The sequence below is a fragment of the Microtus oregoni genome, unplaced genomic scaffold (genome assembly GCF_018167655.1).
Source record: "Microtus oregoni isolate MIOR12 unplaced genomic scaffold, Mior012 000047F_ref0000412, whole genome shotgun sequence".
NCBI lineage: Eukaryota > Metazoa > Chordata > Mammalia > Rodentia > Cricetidae > Microtus > Microtus oregoni.
In genome coordinates this window covers 2,346,812-2,366,633 of record NW_024543221.1, presented here as the reverse complement: position 1 = coordinate 2,366,633, position 19,822 = coordinate 2,346,812, and the positions used below count along the sequence as shown (strand labels likewise).

At 45.0% G+C, this 19,822-nt stretch overlaps 1 protein-coding gene across 1 annotated transcript; it reads right to left on the bottom strand.

The window, feature by feature from the left end:
* Positions 1-358: 358 nt before the first annotated feature.
* Positions 359-5,551, bottom strand: LOC121435854 (cytochrome c oxidase assembly protein COX20, mitochondrial). The gene is made up of 4 exons (XM_041635371.1): positions 4,954-5,551; positions 2,531-2,645; positions 2,380-2,443; positions 359-1,847 (listed from the first exon to the last, which is right to left on the bottom strand). Exons 1-4 carry the CDS (start codon positions 4,990-4,992, stop codon positions 1,712-1,714), a joined length of 354 nt encoding a protein of 117 aa, XP_041491305.1. The 5' UTR covers positions 4,993-5,551; the 3' UTR covers positions 359-1,711.
* Between the last annotated feature and the right edge of the window lie 14,271 nt (positions 5,552-19,822).

Genomic DNA, 19,822 nt, shown 5'->3' with positions numbered 1-19,822 from the left:
TTACTAAGGTCTGCGTACCCAAAGAATAGTGTATATTAACATGACTTGTAAAGGGGTGCTTTGACACCTGTCACAGATTTTTATCTAGGAATAGAAGGATTCAAACCCTATTTGATCCTTAGCTCTTTGCTGAAAAGTGCATAAACAGGAATCCTGAATTTATTATATAGACCTCCGCATTATATAATCGAAGCAAAGGGAAACCATCGATGGAGTTAGAGGTACGTAGACTAAAAAGATGCTTGCAAATCAAATACTGGTTTTAGCATAGTTGAGATTTATTGTTGCCAAATTCAGTCAACAAGTCACAAGTCCAGAAAAAGCTGTTTATTAAATTTCCCTGAGGTCCTTTTACTGAGATGGAGAAGCAAGGAATTAAAGAGGGAGGGGCTGAGGGAGGAGGGAAAGGAATACAGCCTAGGATGTTAGATAAAACTACCAAAAGAAACTTCAACACCACTAACACTACAATTCTATTTTAATCAGCTATTTAGCTGGTACCTACTGCCTTATCACCTAGTATGAAATTTGGGATTATCGGAACCATGAAGGAAGCAATGTGCGCAAGAGGGCGTTGAAGGTAGGTTGAGCTTAAAATCTGCAATATAATTTTGGGTTTGGGGTGGACATGGTATCTTAGACCCTACCTAGTAAATACATAGCACTGTAACTCAAAATTAAGCCTGACCTTTTGGGAACCTACATGTGGTGTGGCTTGATGCAAAATTATCTACTAAAGGCACACCCTGTTTCTGAGGAAAATAGAAGGTTAGCAAAGGTTTCTGGCAAGCTTGGCGATTCTGGTGTGCAAGAGGTTTGGTGTCATTTGGGTTGGGATGACAGTGGGTTGAATTAAGCTGGTCCGTAGTAATTATACCTGTAATACCAGCATTGGGATGCTTGCAGTGAGATGAGTACAAGACTAAAAACATAGTGCTTGCAGAAATAATAGAAAACATTCCAGGGAAGCCAAGAAAACTTAAATGCTTTGTGACTCTTTTTATTCAGTTGTGCTGCTGTGAAACTGAACTTTGTAAGTAGTGAAGATACTGGAAATGTTACTGGCCAAGAAAGGTTTCTCTTTCACGGTAAGATATTAACTGCAGTATGATAAAGCTAGAACTTAAATCAACAACCCTGTTAGGTTCAATCTGAGAGCTTAAGAACACTCACTGCACAGCTTGTTAAACTAATAGGTTGGCCATTTCACCATTGACAAATACTGGAAATTCCCTTATATCAATGGCTAAGTCCTGAGGTGGTTACCGGCTGAAAACTTAAAATAATATATGTGTGTGTAAAAACCATCATCAAGTCTGCACCCCACCCTTCATGGTGATCAAAAGGAAAACAGTTTTTTGTTGAAGGATAGAGAACAGAATAATTTCAGATATTGTCCTTTGGGTCATCCTGACAGCAGTAGGACCGGTAATGGATATCCTTGTTGAAGTGCAGTTTTTCCTTCAGTCTGGTTTAGTGCATACAACACATAGGAAGGTTTTACACTCCTGTGTTTTTTGAATGAGAATTGTGCAGTGTATAACAAGCATACTACGGTACTGGCTTCCAAGACCAGAAACGTTTCATGCAAATGACACAATACATACAATTCACACACAATTTTGAGTTTTTTTATTGTACACAGTATATACATTTGTGGTGTTCCAGAGGAGTAAGTAGTTCACTTTGGGTTCTTTATGCTCAGGGTTGCTCAGCTGTTGCTACTGCTCTTGAGTTTTCTTTCAGGATCAAGGTGGGTGCTTTCATATAAAATCTTATTTTTAATTCCTTCTCTGGCGATTCTCTCCTGGATTCTCTGCTTAGCAAAATTATACCTACAATGGAACCTTAGAGAAAATATGAAAAAAATTACTAGTTTCTATATGACCCAAGGGATTTTAATTTCACACAGATTTTCAAAATGACTACTCCCAAATATATTTAAGGTGTTAAAATGATTGTATCTGTTGTAGAACGTGTATTCTGTAGGGATCCCTTGGGTTCCGTTTGGCTCACTATTTAAATCACTTTCATGTTTTAATGCAATCCTCTGCCATTCATCTGTTCAAATATACAATGAATGCATTGCCATAGTCTTAGGACAGATTTTAATTTAAAAAAAAATCCTTATCTGAGTGTTGTGGCTTTAATCCCAGTAGCACTCAGGAGAGGATGCCGCAGGGGTCAGCCTAGTACTACAGTGGGGGTCAGCCAGGACAAAAAAACCCTCCCACAATGGTTTGTGAAGGTGGTGGCCGCATGCCCACACCTTTAAACCTAGCACTTGGTTTGGTGGGGGGCAGAGTTCAAGACCAGCCTGGTTCCAGGACATCCAGGACACAAGAAATCTGAATTTTCTGGAATATCTAGCAAACGTACCAGCATCCTAAAGTCACCAGGATAAATCCTCCTACTCCAACATCACATGATCTCCTAATCCTGCCTGTCAAAAACAAGTGAAGTAAATATAATCATGTTTGTAAAAAACGTTTTACCCCAGAAATGTTTAATACTTAGAAGAAATACTCACTGGTCACCAAGAAATGTCCAAGTCCAGCCACAACTGATCCTAGTGAGCCATATAGAATAGATTCTCGTGCACATGGAATGTTCTCAACATCTAAAATTCCTAGGAGCTTAAAGGGCTAGGATAAAATGAAAAAAAAAATCCTAGACTGAACAAGAAAATAGAGTTAAAGTACTACTATAAACATTACCATTTACTGGTTATAATAAGTGTGTCCTATCTAATTTAACACTTTGGCAAATCAGTTTGAATATAGTGCCACTTAAAATTCACTGGGTGAACATAGTAATTGCAGGAAGAAATACTTCATATGGTCATTTTTGTATTTGAACAAATAGCTTTATACTTTGTCCAAGGACATCTGTTGCTCACATGGGGAATGGGAAGACTTTGACATTCTTAGACACTGGTAACTTGTGATTGCAATCCTAGCAATCCAGAAACTTGTAGCAAGAAGGTTGCTATGAACAGAGATTGGTCTGAGCTCTAGGAGTCAAAGTCTCAGAAGCAAGATTGCAACTTGGTAATGTAGCATGTGTGAAAGAAGCCACCTGTGTTGGGATTCCAGCACTGGAAAGAAAAACAGGTCTGGATAACTGAACGTCTTCTACGGTGCGTAAGAGATGGCACCTACAATGGAAGTGAATGGGTGGGGGGAAGGACAGCAAAGTAAAAGGCAAGTCAGGTCCCTTAAAGATGGAGGCAGAGCTGAACCTTGCCTATGTCTTTCTTACTGTTGGCTCAAGGATCTGCTTGAAGATAAAATGTGACTTTGATTCTCATTAAAGTAAAATTATGCTTTCTCAGATAATTGTTTCTGGCTTGTTTTTTGGTTGTATCACACACCCAACTTTTAGGTGTCTTCATCAATGTACCAGGCCTTTGTAGTTGTAACCTTGATGGGCTGGGCTCACATACAGCAGCTCACATAAAATAGGTCATGGCATTCCTAAACTTTAGAACCTGAACACCCTCACCCTGAGGAATCAGATGGGGTAGTGGGTCCACTTAGGTTTCCATCCATGACATGGAGTGGATACAGTGCTACAAAATGGGAACCTAGTCAAGATAAAGTATGCAGCTGCATCCTAAACCAAGCCACCTTGGTTAGTTAGATTCTCTATTCTGATTGAGAAACTGTTGGCCCTTTGGACAGATCAAAGTAGATTCTTCCAAAGCTTTCAATGCATCTAAAATATGCTTGAGTTGACCCAGCAGTTCTTGGCACGTTATCCCCTAGCACCTGTGGTTTCCAAAGGGACATGGGCACCACGCCGGGCATGCTGTGCACCAGGCATTGCCAGCACAGGTGAAATACACAGGTGAAACATCCTTTTGATCAGAACAACTATTGCACAGGATCACACTTGGCCTTAACGCTGGCAGGTCCTCCACCAGTGTTCCCAAGCTTTTTGCTTTTTTTTTTTTCTTTTGAGTACTGATGCTATTTGGATGGGTGCTTATTGGGGCAAGGACAATATCTTATGGCAGTCCTGCTTACAAGGGCTCTAGGGATTGAGCTGACCATCACCAGCCCCAATCAAACTACCACTTTTCTGGTCCCTTTTTATGGCATCACTAACATACCTTCCACCTATACTCCCATTCTCCTTTGTTTCGAGCAGTAACCCCTGAATGGGTATAAATCAGTCAAGGCCAGTTATTCCACCGGCCTGAATTCATCCTTGTGGCCTCAAGTTTTCCTGTCAAATCCTATTTATACGCTTTCCTGTTAGTGGAACTTAAAATTGTACTTAGTTGTCTCATTCACTCATAAGTATTTTAAAAAATCTGTCAAATCACATTTACCCTTTGTACTACCAAGTTATTCAATGAGTACTTTAGGCCTCATTAAGGCTCTTGGTTGTACTTAGAACTAACCATTGATTGCTACTAAGGCCCTCTAAGCTCTGAGAGGAGCTTGCATTACATTCTCCACTCCAGACACACACCAAACAGGCAGTTATCTCCGGTCTGACTTAATTGAAATTCGACCGTTTACCCCAGTAGGTTGTAGGCTTCATAAGCGGAGACTGTCTCCTTTTTTATTACAGCCCAATACACGCAATACTCAATGCATTAGCTAATTTACCTTACCTGTGTGCACGAGGGCTAGTATGTTACAAGCTAGCCCAGGCTGTCTGTGCCTCAGCCTCCTGAGTGCTGAGATTACTGACACGTGTCGCCTCGCTCAGCTCGGAGAAATTTTCATGGACCCTCTACTAACCCTTGCTACCAAAGTACAATGCATTGCTAGGTAAGATCCTGCGGGTCTGCTCTTGCGTTTGCATCAGCTGGCAATTTGGCACTCACATCGGGATCTGAGGACTAGACTGCCGGAATCGCTCGCGGTCATGGGGACCGGGCTAGGAAACCGGGGCGCCCTCCTGCGCACCCACCCCCGCGTGCCCCTCGGCGTGTTTTACCTTCCTCTCCGGCTCCTGGGGCTCTCGCGCGGCAGCCATGGGTGCCAGTCGTCACTTCCGGCCCGCGACGGAAGCTGAGGGCCCTGCCCACCCTCCCGCGCGGCGGCGGCCATCTTAGGGAGCGTTCCTGTGGCTGCGCCCACGCCTACCGTGGCTCCCTCCTTTGTTCCACGGCCCACGACACAGTTTTTCCAGTCCCGAAAGCGTCCATCAAGAATGGAACGAGGGAGGAGGCAGCCTGGAGAAGCGCCACCGGCTCCTGTCAAGCCGGCGGGGTGACCCGAGCCAGGGAGCGCCTAGAAAGTTCGCTTCCCCCAGCCCCTCCTCCGCCTTAACCGCCATTTCCAACCGTTGTGCGCGTTCCCGTGCCGGGTGTCCGGGCGCGCGCCGAGGGCGGGGCCGGGGCCGCGCGTCGCGCTCCGCTTTGTCCTCGGAGAGGGCGGGAGTCGGGGGTGGACGGCCCGCGCTGCCGGAAGTCGCCTAGCCCTGTTCTCGTTGGCCCGGTCTCCTACGCGTCCTTTGTCCCGGCTTCGGTGACCTTGGCGGCCGCCCGCGTCCCCAGCCTCGGTCCCTCGCGGCTGCCTCCAGGCGTACCCGCGCCCCTCCCCTCTCCCCTCCCTCCCCAGGTTTAGAAGGTTAAAAATAACAGCGCGCCGCTGGCGTGGAGGAGACCCGGGACAAGATGGAGGCAGCCGCTAGCTGGGGACGTGCGCCAGGCGCGCGTGTCTTCCGCCGGGAGGGAGGCCGTGGGGTGATGCCACGGCGACATAGCGGGGATGAGCCCCGAACGTGTGTGTCGTTGGGCTGAGTGACAGCCCGTTCAGCAGGCGGTAGTGGCTCGGTTCCCGGGTTGATGCCTTGGGCCTCTCTTTGTTTACCTCTCTTTTTTCCGATTTGGGCTCTTCCGTTCCAAACGGTCCTCCCCGGAAAACGTTCCAGCCTGGCATTGTGCAGAGTCATTCTGTCTCTTAGCGTGGTGCCCAGTGCCCGACAGCGTTCCTAACCACCATCCCGGCTCCATTCTGTCTCTCATGCTCATTAACTGCTTTCCTACAATTCCAGGATGGAAAAGTGATTTATATTTCTGTGTTTATACGTGGTAGATTTGGTATTTTTAAGGTTTTTTGTTTTTTTTTTTTTAATTTACGCTAGAGAGTGTAAAAGGCTCTAATATTACTAGGGAATAGAAAATGGAACTGCTATATTGACAGTTTGGGGTGCTCTGGTCTGCTGAAATTCTTGGCTAGCCAGCTTTTGAATTCTTGTCTAGAAGGTATTAATATTTAAGGTAGTATTTATTTAAATATTTAGTATAATATTCCATAAAGGATGGAGGAATTCTTTTGAATTCCTGATTGCGGTATGAAGGACGTCACTGGGAAAGTACCAAGGAAATAAATAACGTCATTTTATTTGTGACTTGAGTTAGAGTCTATTTCACTTGTCTTTAAAAACTGTTCTTTGGATTCATTATATTAAAAGTTCTTAATTTAACAAAATGGCATGAGCTTCAGTTTCTTTGTTGTTAAAAATGGGTAGTGAGAAGTAACTCAGCTGTCATCCCTTCCTCCTCCCTGAAGGTGTGGATGATAACAATCAGTTTCTCCCCAAAGGGCAGCGTTTATTCTGGAGCCAAATATGAGTGAGTGACCATGGCCCAAGAACATGGACTCAGCCTGTCCCCAAACCACATTAAACATAGTAACAGTTTTATGATGTTTATATGGTAACAAAAGTGATAAAACATTTTTAAAACACACCGATGGAAACATCAGGTACAGGAGACCTCTGGCTGTAGATTTTCAATGATGACGGTCTTTGGGATCGGGCAAACCAGTGTTCTGTTTATACATTCTGAAAGGATAGGTACAAGGAGAGATGTTAGGCTAAACATAGAAGTGGGAGGTGAATGGCTGTCGAGGAGGCTGAGGACAACCTCAGATAATTGGCTCCAGGCCTCTACTGTCACAGTGGAATCAACTGACCTTGAAGAAGTTTTAACCTGGGAGGGAGGTGAGGTGCGGTGAGAGTGTGGCTTTTTTCCTTGGGAACTATAGTTCGCAAAGCAGAAGGGCAGTTATGTTTTTCCAAACTGTTTCCTTTCCTTAAGTTACTACACAAATACATAAATTTTCAGTCCTTTAAAATAACACTGGATGCAGGTGTATTGACTATCACCTGGAATCCCACACTCAGGTTGAGAGAATTGTGATTTCAAGGCCAGGTACAGAGTGAGACTGTGTCTCAAGAAACAAGTTGATAACTCACTGGAGGGCTGGAAGGTATAGTTCAGTGGGAGAGTATTTGCTGAGCACACCCAAGGACTTGTTTCAAGTTTGATACCTAGGATGCTTAACACACACACACACACACACACATTTTTTTTAAGAGATTTTTTTTTATTGAGCTCTACATTTTTCTCTGCTCCCCTCCCTGCCTCTTCCACCCTTCAACCTTCTCCCAAGATCCCCATGCTCCCAATTTACTCAGGAGATCTTGTCTTTTTCTACTTTCTACTTCCCATGTAGATTAGATCTATGTAAATTTCTTTTAGTGTCTGCATTGTTGTCTAAATCTCGGAGATTGTGGTTTGTAGGCTGGCTTTCTTTGCTTTATGTTTAAAAACCACCTATGAGTAAGTACATGTGATAATTGTCTTTCTGTGTCTGGGTTACCTCACTCAAAATAATGTTTTCTAGCTCCTTCCATTTTCTTTTTTTTTTTAATATTTATTTATTATGTATACAATATTCTGTCTCTGTGTATGTCTGCAGGCCAGAAGAGGGCACCAGACTCCATTACAGATGGTTGTGAGCCACCATGTGGTTGCTGGGAATTGAACTCAAGACCTTAGGAAGAGCAGGCAATGCTCTTAACCACTGAGCCATCTCTCCAGCCCCCCTCCTTCCATTTTCCTTCAAAATTCAAGCTGTCATTTTTTTCTGCTGTGTAGTACTCCATTGTGTAAATGTACCACATTTTTCTTATCTATTCTTTGATCGAGGGGCATTTAGGTTGTTTCTAGGTTCTGGTTATGACAAACAAAGCTGCTATGAACATAGTTGAGCACATGTCCTTGTGGCACGATTGGGCATCCTTTGGATATATACTCAAAAGTGGTATTATTGGGTCTTGAGGAAGGTTGTTTCCTAATTTTCTGAGACATCACTACACTGACATTCAAAGGGTTTGTACCAGCTTGCATTCCCACCGGCAATGCAGAAGGACACACACAAATTTTAAAACCTACCATAACCTGCCAGAATCCATGTGGTAAAAGGTAAGTCTCCAATCTATTGCATGCATCTTTTTTACGCCATCTCTGTTTGATTGTAATGGGCCTGCCCTGTCAACTGCGCTTTCTTTTCTATCTTTGGTCATTCTTGAGAATTTTTATGAAATGAATGCAGTTGTGACATTTGCCGAAAGCAATTGTTTACAGAAGTGGAGAGGTAACAGTTAAATGGTAAGGCAGTGAGCCTTATTTAGCTCAGGGTCATATTGTTCAGGAATTTGGGGCAGGTTTAGAGACCAGTTCACCTTAGGAATTTATATGGCTGTTCCAGAGACCAGTTTACCCAAGACAGCACTGACAGTATTCTTAGGATATTTTTTTAAGGGTTTCTCTGTAGGTTCAGAGCCTGTCCTGGAACTAACTCTTGTAGACCAGGTTGGCCTCGAACTCATAGAGATCTGCCTCTCGAGTGCTGGAATTAAAGGTGTGCACCACATTGCCCTGCTCTTAGGAAGTTTTTGATGGGATGGTCTAACTATAGTTCAGTAGTGGCCTGCTACACTTCTGCCATGTGGATCATAGGGGCCGAACTCGGGTCTTCAGGCTAGGCTGCAACCCCTGCTTCCTCCTTTCATGAGATCAACTTTCCATAGCTTTGTGCACTTTACATAAAGTCAGCTGTAGCTCAGCGGTAGAGCATGTTCTTACCATGAGGGAAGTGTTGGGCTCTATCTGCAGTGTCCTACAGACAGTTGTGATGGTCTTAGTGCACAGCCGCTCTAGCCAAACCCTGTATGGCTAGTTTCTTCTAGTTCAGTTGCTTTGCTAATCTTGTTTATGGAATTTTTCAGTTTTCAGATATTTAACTTTTCAATGTAGGGTCACGTCTACCAATGCATTCTTTCATAGACTTTTTAAGAACTATTTATTTACTTGCAGGCACATGTGCTTTGTGTGTGTTAGTGCACACACTACGGTGTGCATGAGGAAGTCAGAGGACAGCTTGTGGGAATCAGTTCTCTGAGAATTGAACCCAGAATATCAGGCTTGGCAGCAAGCTGAGCAATCTGCTCCCCACCCCAACCCCTTGCATAGTTATAATATAAATAGTGTTGCTAGATGTAGCACTCTGGAACCGCAGTTATTTATTTAGAGGGCTTGAAATATATCTTTTGTCTTCTCTTGGGTTTGAGTCACTAATAAGAGATTTGATGTTACTATATTTTTTAGCCGATTTAATATATCCCCTCCCCCTGCCCCATTTCCTCATATTGTTTCTTTGCTTTGTATTCTTTTGTTTTTTTTTGTTTTTTTTTTTTTTTTTGGTTTTTTTCGAGACAGGGTTTCTCTGTGGTTTTGGAGCCTGTCCTGGAACTAGCTCTTGTAGACCAGGCTGGTCTCGAACTCACAGAGATCCGCCTGCCTCTGCCTCCCGAGTGCTGGGATTAAAGGCGTGCACCACCATCGCCCGGCTGTTTTTTGGTTTTTTGAGACAGGGTTTTTCTGTGTAACAGCACTAACTGTCCTGGAATTTTTTTTTTTTTTTTTTTCGAGACAGGGTTTCTCTGTGGCTTTGGAGCCTGTCCTGGAACTAGCTCTGTAGACCAGGCTGGTCTCAAACTCACAGAGATCCGGCTGCCTCTGCCTCCCGAGTGCTGGGATTAAAGGTGTGTGCCACCACCACCCGGCCTGGAATTAGTTCTTGTAGACCAGGCAGGCCTCAAACTCGCAGAGATCCACCAGTCTCTGTCTCCCGAGTGCTGGGATTAAAGGCAATTGCCGCCACCACCTCGTATTCTTGATGTCTTGATGGTAAAGTGTTGTGGAGAGTTCTACTCTGGTCATGTTTATTTAGGGTCCTAAGGGTTATTGTGTGTGTATGTCTACTTCTAGAGAAATAAATAGACGTTCTCACACAAGAAATTTTGTTACAATTTCCTTGAATAAATTCTCTATGCCTTTAGTGTACATGAGTGAGCTCCTAGCTGCATAGTCTTAGATTTGATATCTTTTTTGTTTTGTTTTGTTTTGGGTTTTTTGTTTGTTTTGTTTTTTGAGATGTCTCTCTGTGAAGCCCTGGCTGTCCTGGAATTCTTTGTAGACTAGGCTGGCTTCGAACTCAGAGATCCTACTGCCTCTGCCTCATGAGTGCTGAGATTAAAGGTGTGCACCACCACTTCCCAGCTTTTAGATCTCACGGTCATAGACTGGAATGCTTGAACCTTGTGGTCACCCTCACTATTTTTCCGTGTTGATATTTCATGCAGTATTTTATCAACATTGTTCTTCAGCCCCTGATATTCTTCTGCTTGGCTGAATCTATGGTTTATGCTTCCACTGTGTTTACTGTCTATTCAGATCAACTTCTTACTGTTTTTTGGAGACAGGGTCTCACTATGTAGTTTTGGTAGACGAGACTGGCCTTAAGCTCATTAGAGATGCGTGGATTTAAAGTTGTGTACTACCACAGACATCTATTTCAGTCTAGGGTTCTAGTACCTTTTGTTGAAGAGGCCGTCTTACCGCTAGTGTAAACATAAGGTGTCTGACTGGAGAGATGACCTAGCCGTTAGGAACACTTGCTGTTCTGGTGGTTTGACAGCCTCTCTGGTCTCCGCAAACACATAAATAAAAATAAAGGTAAACTTGAAAACTGACTGTAGCTGTGTGGGTTTCTTTCTGGTCCTTTATTCTATTCTGTTTTTGTCTGTTTATTATTCTGTGTTAGCATATGCTTGCGTAGCTCAGACAGGGTTGGATAGTCCTATAATACCAACACATTGGGGCAGGAGGATTATTGAGATTGAGGCAAGTCTGGGTTACAGAATGAGGTTTAGGCCCATCTGGGCTCTACAGAGAGTCTGTCTTCAAAAGAAGAAAAAAAGAAAACAAAAACAAAAGGTTTAAGTACAGAAGTTACGAGGGACATGGTTATTGGGGAAAGTAGGTTTAAGCAGAGAAAATGGGTATGGTCATACAGCGTAAGAATTTGATCAATAGCTATACATGGTTTTGGTGACTTGAAGTTATATTGTCCATATTACTTAAAAGACTGAGTAAAATGTTTTAGTATGTTTTCATTCACCTCAGAAACTTTTCTTTAGTAAATGAAACCATAGAATAGTTTATGAAGTGCACTGTTCAGATTTACAGGCTGGCAAGATCGGAACATTTCAGAGAAAGGCACAGGGTCATGAGGAGGCCAGGCATGTATCTTGCTGGAAACATGGTTTCTAATCTTGCTTGTGAGATTCTCAGGAAACCACTCCCAGATGAGAAAGGCAGAAGGTCACACTCTACACCTTAAGCATTGTTCATTAATATTCTTATTTGAAATCTCTCTCAGAAAGGAATGGTTTAGCTGGGCGTGGTGGCATATGCTTTTAATCCCAGCTCTCAGGAGGGAGACAAAGGCAGGTGGATCTCTGTGAGTTCGAGGCCACACTACAAAGCAAGTTTCAGGACAGCCAGGGCTGTTACACAGACAAACCCTGTCTTGAAAATAAAAAAGAAAAAGAAAAAAGAAAAACATGCTAAGAAAATGTCAAGTCATCTTCATAACAATTTTGTTAGCTATGTATAAACTTGGCTCTCTGTAGGCACAACTTAAACTGTTTCTGGGATAAGGGGTTGTTTTCCTTTCCTATACCTTTAATGTCATGGTGGGTGGGGCTCGCATGTGGTTCCCTCAGATGGCAAGGTAAGCCAGTGTCTGAATAGATAAAATATGGTACCTTGGTACCTGTTGTTAACTATTGGGCCTACAGAGCACTTGCTGTGATGGACAATGAAAGCAGTGTTACTTAAGATCTGAACACACGCTGGGCAGTGGTGGTGCATACCTTTAATCCTAGCACTTGGGAGGCAGAGGCAGGTGGATCTCTGTGAGTTCGAGACCAGCCTGGTCTACACAGTGAGTTCCAGGATAGCCAGGGTGCTTACACAGAGAAACTCTGTCTCCAAAAAAAAAAACAAAACAAAAACAAAAATTCCTAAGAATGCCAAAACAAAAAATTAGAAGGAACTGTAGTGGTACACACCTTTAATCCCAGCACCTGGGAGGCAGATGCAGGCAGATCTCTGAGTTCGAGGTCAGCCTGGTCTACAAGAGCTAGTTCCAGGACAGGCTCCAAAGCTACAGAGAAACCCTGTCTCAAAAAACAAAATACAAGGATCTGGGGAAGGATCCAGTGTGGTCTCTGCCACACAGAAGTACAAAGGTCACTAGGCCTTTAACCACATCTGTTCCCAATCTTCTGGCCAGGTAACAAGTTATGCATCCTGTGTTTATGTGTTGAATAGTCCAGGCTTTCCCAGTGCTTATCTGTGAACACAAAGACCTCAATGCTTCCTCCATGTGTGCGTGCACACACGGAGGCCTAGGTTTGAATGGGGAGTCTTCATTGATCGCTCCCCACCTTACTCCCTGAGCATTCCATTCTGGAAGGACCGGCCTGAAGACCTGGAAAATAACTGACTCAGAAGGGTCTGAAAGTCCCCTAAACTAACCTGAACCACAAGACTCTTCCCTTCCTAAGGTGACATAAGCTGTAAGGAGCCGTGAGCAGAGGGGGCCCGCCACCTGTCTGCCTGTCCATCCTGCAGAACTCCAGGCTTCCAGCTGTCATGAGTTGTCACCATGTTGGGGTGGGCTTTCAGTCATGCAGCCATCCCTGTTCCTGTAACAACCCCAGGCTGGACTTGGTGGGATCATTACTTTGGTCTCTTGTCAGTTCCCTATCTGGATGAAGGGACAGTTTGCATCTCTCCCGGAATGACGTCACACCACACAGCTTGCTGACAGCTGGTTTGTCCAACTTGCCTTGGGAATCCCATCTCTACCTCTGAGTGCTGGAATTCCAGGTGGATCAGCCACATGTCTACCTGGCATTTCTGTGGGTTATGTGGGTGCCCGAACTCCAGTCCTAATGTTTGTGCAGGAAGGGATTTAACTGCGGAATCAGCTGAGTTCCCCATTTAATTTTTGCTAAATATTTTCCTTTCTGTTTTCTTGTTACTGAGACAGGGTCTTCTCAGTAGCTTAGGCTGGCTTGGAACTCATTACCCCGCCCAGACTGACCTCCTCCTGGCTCCGCCTTCTAAGTACTAGGGCTGTAGCTATGGCCATCATGCTCCGTTCTTGCTAGATGGTAGAAGCGTTACAAATACATAGACAGATTCAATGGATTATTCCAACTAATAAATTGCCAATACTATAGCTGGACCAGTTTGCATTTGCCCTTACTTGACCTCCGAGCAAACAATTGTTCAAATCATGGCCAGCTATCTTTGGTTCACTCTTTCAGGATATTTTTGCCACCTCTCTTGCCTGCCATTTCCACTAGCCATTTATTTGAAGAGGAAAGCGGACGATTTTCCCTATCATTTCCTCTCTGTTGGGGCTGGCTGACTGGTTCCAAGTTATTCCTTCATCTCCTGTGAGGCCACAGCGTTGGCAGCTTCTCTGGGTTCAGATTTAACTGTGTTGGTGAGACTGCTCCAGAATGGTGCCATGGGCTTCTTGTCTTTCACTTTCAAAGATGGGGGGTGGGGTGGGGCTGTAGCCTTTGAAGACCCCTGGAGTCAGCATGACCCTCTCTCAGTCCCGGTATTCCTAGCAGCTGTTGAGACCTTCAGCTTAAACTGTGACTTCATTTGTAGCTCCCTCCATCCCTCCCAGATTTATTAACTGGAGTCATAACGGAGGACTGGGGTTACTATGAAGCTAGCAAGTAGTGAGGTATTGCAACATGAATGCATGCGCATGCCGCGCAAGAGCTGTTCCCTCAGCCCTTATTTTGCTTTTCTTAAAAATTACATTTATTTGTTTATTCCCTAAGCCTTTTTCCTCCCAGTCTCCACTTGTTCAGTCCTGAGGCTTGGTTGGGAAGGTTTTATTATAGTAACTTATTAAATGATCTACAACCCAGGCTGGAGGTGAAACTCACTTGGTAGGTAGAGTGCTTGCATAACATGCAAGAGGCCGTGGTTTCATCTCCAGCACCAGTGCAGGGCATGCTGGTGCCCGCTTGAAATCCCCGCACTTGAGAGTGGAGGCGAGAGGTTCAGAAACCCAAGGTCATCCTCAACTGCACAGCGAGTTTGAGGCCAGCCTGGGCTACATGACACCCTTTCTAAAAAACAAATACCAGTCTGTTTTATCCTGTTCTTTCGGGGCAGAGACTCAAACCCAGGCTGATTATGTACACTCTCAGCTACAACCACAGACTCCTAGCTTGAAGGAGGAGAAAGCTACAGAATTTTCATTCTGTTTGCGAGATTATTCCGTAGATTATCAAAGGGTCATGCATAACCTTGCCCTTGCCTTTTCCTGATAGGCAAGAGGGATCCGCAAGCATTGAAAATCCCCCTTACTTGTGAGCAGAGACGCTATGGGCAGTAAATTGCGCAGCCTAGTGGCCAATGTTTTTATTACAGTTACATTGTAATGGGAAAGAAATGCAAAACCAGTTACAAAAGCTCCAAAAAAGTTACAAAAGTTACCAAGAGTCTACAATTAAATGTGTGTGTGTGTGTGTGTGTAGTGCCAGGGCGCTAAGGTAGAGGTCAGAACAATCTGAGACAGTTTCTCTCTCCCTCCTTGTGGGTCCCAAGGATAGAACTCAGGCTGTCAGGCTCGGCAGCCAGTTTCTCTACCGACTTAGAAATCCCACTGACTCTGTAAACTTTTGTCGAGTATGGTTTTTAAGTTTTTTTTTTTTTTAAATAAAACACAGGTGCAGAAAATTGCACAAAACCAAATGTATAGCTCCTCTTAAGGAAAACAATCTCATTATTAGTACCTGGGCCCAGAAATGCCAGCCACAGTCTCAGAGGCCATGAGTCCCATCCAAGCACAGGTAGGCGGCCGTGCAGCTAATGAATGTTCTTGAGAGTGGACGCTGCACACTGCGAGCACCCCCTGGGCACTCAGGACTAGATGTCTCCAACTGCTTTGTGATGGTGGGACTCTAGCAGAGGCACAGGGGCTGGGGCTGGGGTTGGGGTGTGGAAGAGGAGGAGGGCAGTGAGAACACCCCCTAGGAACTGCTGCCAAACCTTACCAAGGGCATGGTTAGAGGGCAGAGGCACAGACCCGGTGATCACCCACAGGCCTACACTCCGCTCGGTGGAGAGAACTTTGTGAATGTTGTCTGGGACGCTGGGAAGAGCTATTTGTCAGGAGTGTTTCTCTTGCCCATTCCCTCCCAGGCTTCTGAGAGTCTGGAAGGTTTGGAGGGAATGCCTTGAGTTTGGTGAGTGTCAGACCTTAGATCTCACCCAGATAAGACGGTTTGCCTCAGTTTCAGCTCTTTCCATGTATTGAAAGAACTGGCTTGTAAATGTGCCAACCCTTCACCCATTACCGAAGTTTTCCAAGTCGCGGGCGCTTCTAAGCCGGGGGACCTGCAGCTTTCGGATTCCATCGTCAATAATCCAGCGCAGAATGGCAATGTTGTGCTGCTAAACCTGAGTGTTCTGTGTTTTCTGATTCGCCTTGAAGGCCTTGATAAGCTGCTCCTTCAGACGGGACAGGCTGACCCTCACCCGGTGCTACAGCGCTATCGCGGAGCACAGAGAACATCTCACAATTGGATCTCAGTGGCCACCGAAAGCATAGCCGGAATTCAGATGCTTCCTCGGCCTTCCTTAGAGGGTGTCCCAACTTTGTCTACCTCAGCTTAAATGATAAGGTCATGCTAAGGAGGCTGACTGTGTGGTGGTTTGCCCGGGACACCTATAAGCACTTGGTCCCTGGTCCGAAGCAGGCGGTACAGTCTTGCTGCTGGAGGAAGTGCATCATTTGTGTTAGGCTTTGAGAGTTCATGGCCTTGTCCCACTTCCGGTTCACACTCTCTACTTCCTGCTTGAGGCTCAACATGTCATCTCTCAGCTTCCTGATCCAGATGCTTGCTGTCCTGCTGTCCCCACCATTATGGGTCTAACCCCATTCCGGAACTGCAGTGCACAACGCCTGTCTGCGCTCTATGCGCTACCATACAGTTCGCGAGCTTCGGGCAAGGGGCTGGAGATTGAAACATACAGAGACACACAGACAGAGACACAGACCTCTAGTCACTGGTAAGAAGCCCCTTATTCAATAGCACCCTGGAGGCTTATATACCCAACACAGTCAGGTGGGCCAGCATGTGAAAACCTTATCCTCATCCTCAAGGCAAGGCAACACGTGCTCGTGAAACAGCTGGTAAACAACTTTGACACAGCTTTCAGTAACTCAAATCAGAAGGAAAGTAAAGATCTCTAGCAGGGAAGAACAGCTGGAGGCCAGGACTCCAAATGGTCCCAACATAGAACTGTACAGCAAAATAAACTTTTTTTTTGTTTTTTTTAAAATATTTATTTATTATGTATACAATATTCTGTCTGCGTGTATGCCCGCAGGCCAGAAGAGGGCACCAGACCTCACTACAGACGGTTGTGAGCCACCATGTGGTAGCTGGGAATTGAACTCAGGACCTCTGGAAGAGCAGGCAATGCTCCCAACCGCTGAGCCATCTCTCCAGCCCCATAAACTTTTCTCTAAGTTGGTCATGGTGTTATAGCAACAGAATGGTAACTAATACTGATGGCTTCAGGAATTACCCAAGCCCAACTACCTGCAACACAGCATTCAACAAATGCTATAACATAATGCCCAAACTCGGTTTGAATTTGGAGACATTTACACACTGAGAAGGCTACTGATTTTGGTACTGATCATACCAGATGCCCCACTGCTCCTGTTCAGCCATCCATGCCCAGGCCAGCTTTGGCACCAAGAAGAACAAGGAGCTTTGTGGGTATTAAGTGCAGATTGTGCAAAAGTCTGTTATCTAGGAAGTCTTGTACAGGGTGTGGCTTCCTCTTCCTCTGGAGCAAACATAGGAAGGGTTACAACTAAGAAAGCACTTGGCTACTTTTTTTTTATTTTTTTAAGATTTATTTATTTATTATGTATACAACATTCCTGTTGTATACATAATAAATAAATTTACATAACATGCAATGTATGTTTGTATGCCAGAAGAGGGCACCAGATCTCATTATAGATGGTTGTGAGCCACCATGTGGTTGCTGGGAATTGAACTCAGGACCTCTGGAAGAGCAATCAGTGCTCTTAACCTCTGAGCCATCTCTCCAGCCCGCACTTGGCTACTTTTATTACTGGCTTTCTCTTAGCCTTCATCTTGTAGGTTACTAGGGAACCATCTGAGGGAGAAAACTGTGTGCGTGTGTGTGTGTGTGTGTACCACAGTCTGACACTGGGTGTTTTTCTTGATTCCTTTCCATCTTGTTTTTTGAGAAAGAGCTTCTCCCTGAACCCGGAGCTCACCAAATCGGCTAGGCTAGCTGGCCAGCAAGCCTGCATCTTATTGTCCACCTCCCCAGGACTGGATCACAGGCTTGGTGCTGCTGCCCCATTTGAGGGTAGAACCGAGATCTTCATCCTTCATCATTCAGGCAAGTATCCTTCTGCCTGAGCCGTCTCCCCGGCCCCTGGATGTTCCTTCCTAGAAAAATATAATTGTTCCTGTCAGTGTTGTGTTCTTAAGAGCCCCAAGTTTTAGGTCTTGGGAAATTTTAGGTGAGCCTATAATTTCAAAATAAGATTTAAGCCAGGGGTGGTGGCACATGGCTTTAATCCCAGAGGTGGGGGAAGGAGAACGGAAGGGGAAGGGGGGGAGCATACATCAGAGGTACAGAATTGGTATAGGATTTGAAGGTTCGAGATGCTGTTTTCTAAACCGGGTTTATCTGAAGCCACCTTTTAAGATTTAGGTCCCAGAATCCTGCATGAGGCAAGGAAGTTTAGTTGTGCTTTTCGTGTGTGTGTCCACAGAGGCCAGAAGAGGGCATCAGATTCTCTGGAACTGGAGTTACAGGTGGTTGTGAGCTGCCATAGGTGTTGGGAATCAAACCTGGGTCTTCTGCAAAAGTAGCCAGTTGTTTTGACTGCTGAGCTGATGGAGGAAGGTCATTGGCTAATAAAGAAACTGCCTTGGCCCATTTGATAGGCCAGCCTTTAGGTGGGTGGAGTAAACAGAACAGAATGCTGGGAGGAAGAGGAAGTGAGCTTATACGCCTTAGCTCTGCTCTCTAGGGCAGACACGGTGAAGCTCCAACCCAGGATGGACATAGGCTAGAATCTTCCCAGTAAGCGCACCTCGGTGCTACACACATTAATAGAAATGGGCCAGGCAGTGTTTAAATGAATACAGTTTGTGTGTTGTTATTTCGGGGCATAAGCTAGCCAGGCGGCTGGGAGCAGGGTGGCAGGAATGCAACCCGCAACTCCTACTACACTGAGCCAGCTCTCCATCCCCCCCACCCCAGGGATTTCTTTTGGTAGCATGAGTTATCTTAAAAATGGTACATAGAAAACGATCACTTTTCTTAAAAATTGCACACACTGGGTTAGAGAGATGGCTCAGACGTTAAGAGCATGGGCTGTTCTTCAAGAGGACCCAAGTTCAATTCTGAGCACCCACAAGGCAGCTCACACCTGTCTGTTCCGGAGGACCTGGCACTCGCAACAGACATGCACGTGGGAAAACAAAACAGAGCAACAAACAACACCAACAGCAAAAAACTACACACACTAGGCTTAAGTCAGCGATTTCCTATTAAAAATCAATTTAAAAAGTGCACACCCACCATTTCTCTCGCTGTGGTTTGAATGAGAATGACTCCCATGGGCTCAGTGTAATTTGAGTGCTTGGTCCCCAGTTGTTTGGGGAGGCTGAGGCTTGTGTCACCTCTTTGGAGGACATGTGTCCCTGGAGTTGGCCTCTCCCTGCTCTTCATTTGCTTTCCTGGCCTTCTGCCGGAGGCTCAGTGTGCTCCAGCATATCTGCCTCCTCCCACGTGATGGTGAGCAGCTCTGGTCCCTCTGGAAGCATAAGGCCAAATCAACCCTTCCTCCTATAGGCTGCCTTGGCCATAGTGTCTATCACAGCAGCAAAAAGTAACTCAATTATGTTTTCTTTCTTTTATTTTGGTTTTTCAAGGCAGGGTTTCTCTGTAGCTTTGGAGCTTGTCCTGGAACTAGCTCTTGTAGACCAGACTGGCCTCAAACTCACAGAGATCCACCTGCCTCTTCCTCCTGAGTGCTGGGATTAAAGATGTGTGCCACCACTGCCCAGCTTCTGTTAACTTTTTTTTTTTTAAATAATCAAAAATTTTCATGTTGGCTGGTGAGATGGCTCAGCAGGTGAGGGGCTCACTGCCAAGCTTGATGACTGAGTTTGGTCCCCAGGACCCACAGGGTGGAAAAGGAGAACCCAGAAAGTTGTCCTTTGACCTCCACACATGGGTTATTTAATACTTAATATTTTTAATAGCAAAGCTCTTATTTATTTTTTGATAATTTCATACATGCAAAAGATGCATTTCAATTATGTCCCTCCTCCCAACCCTGCCTGGGACCCTCACCTCATCCATGTCTCCCAAATACCCCCAATAGCTCCTTCCCCCTTCTTGTCCTCTCTTTTTAAACTTTTTAAAAATAATAGCCCACTGAGTCCAGTTGGTGCAGGCAGTTGGAATGTCAAATGCTCTTTTACCTTGTTTTGTGTGGGTGAGTAAGTCTAAGTGCAATAGCTACGCCATGTCTGGAAGAAAGCACTCCTACCC

Coding starts and splice junctions, on each gene's coding strand:
- LOC121435854 (XM_041635371.1), bottom strand. CDS start 4,992: ATGGCTGCCGCGCGAGAGCCCCAGGAGCCGGAGAGGAAG. Junction 2,646..4,953: donor CCCAGGAGCCGGAGAGGAAG/GTAAAACACGCC, acceptor ATTTTATCCTAG/CCCTTTAAGCTCCTAGGAAT. Junction 2,444..2,530: donor TGGACATTTCTTGGTGACCA/GTGAGTATTTCT, acceptor TGTTTTTGACAG/GCAGGATTAGGAGATCATGT.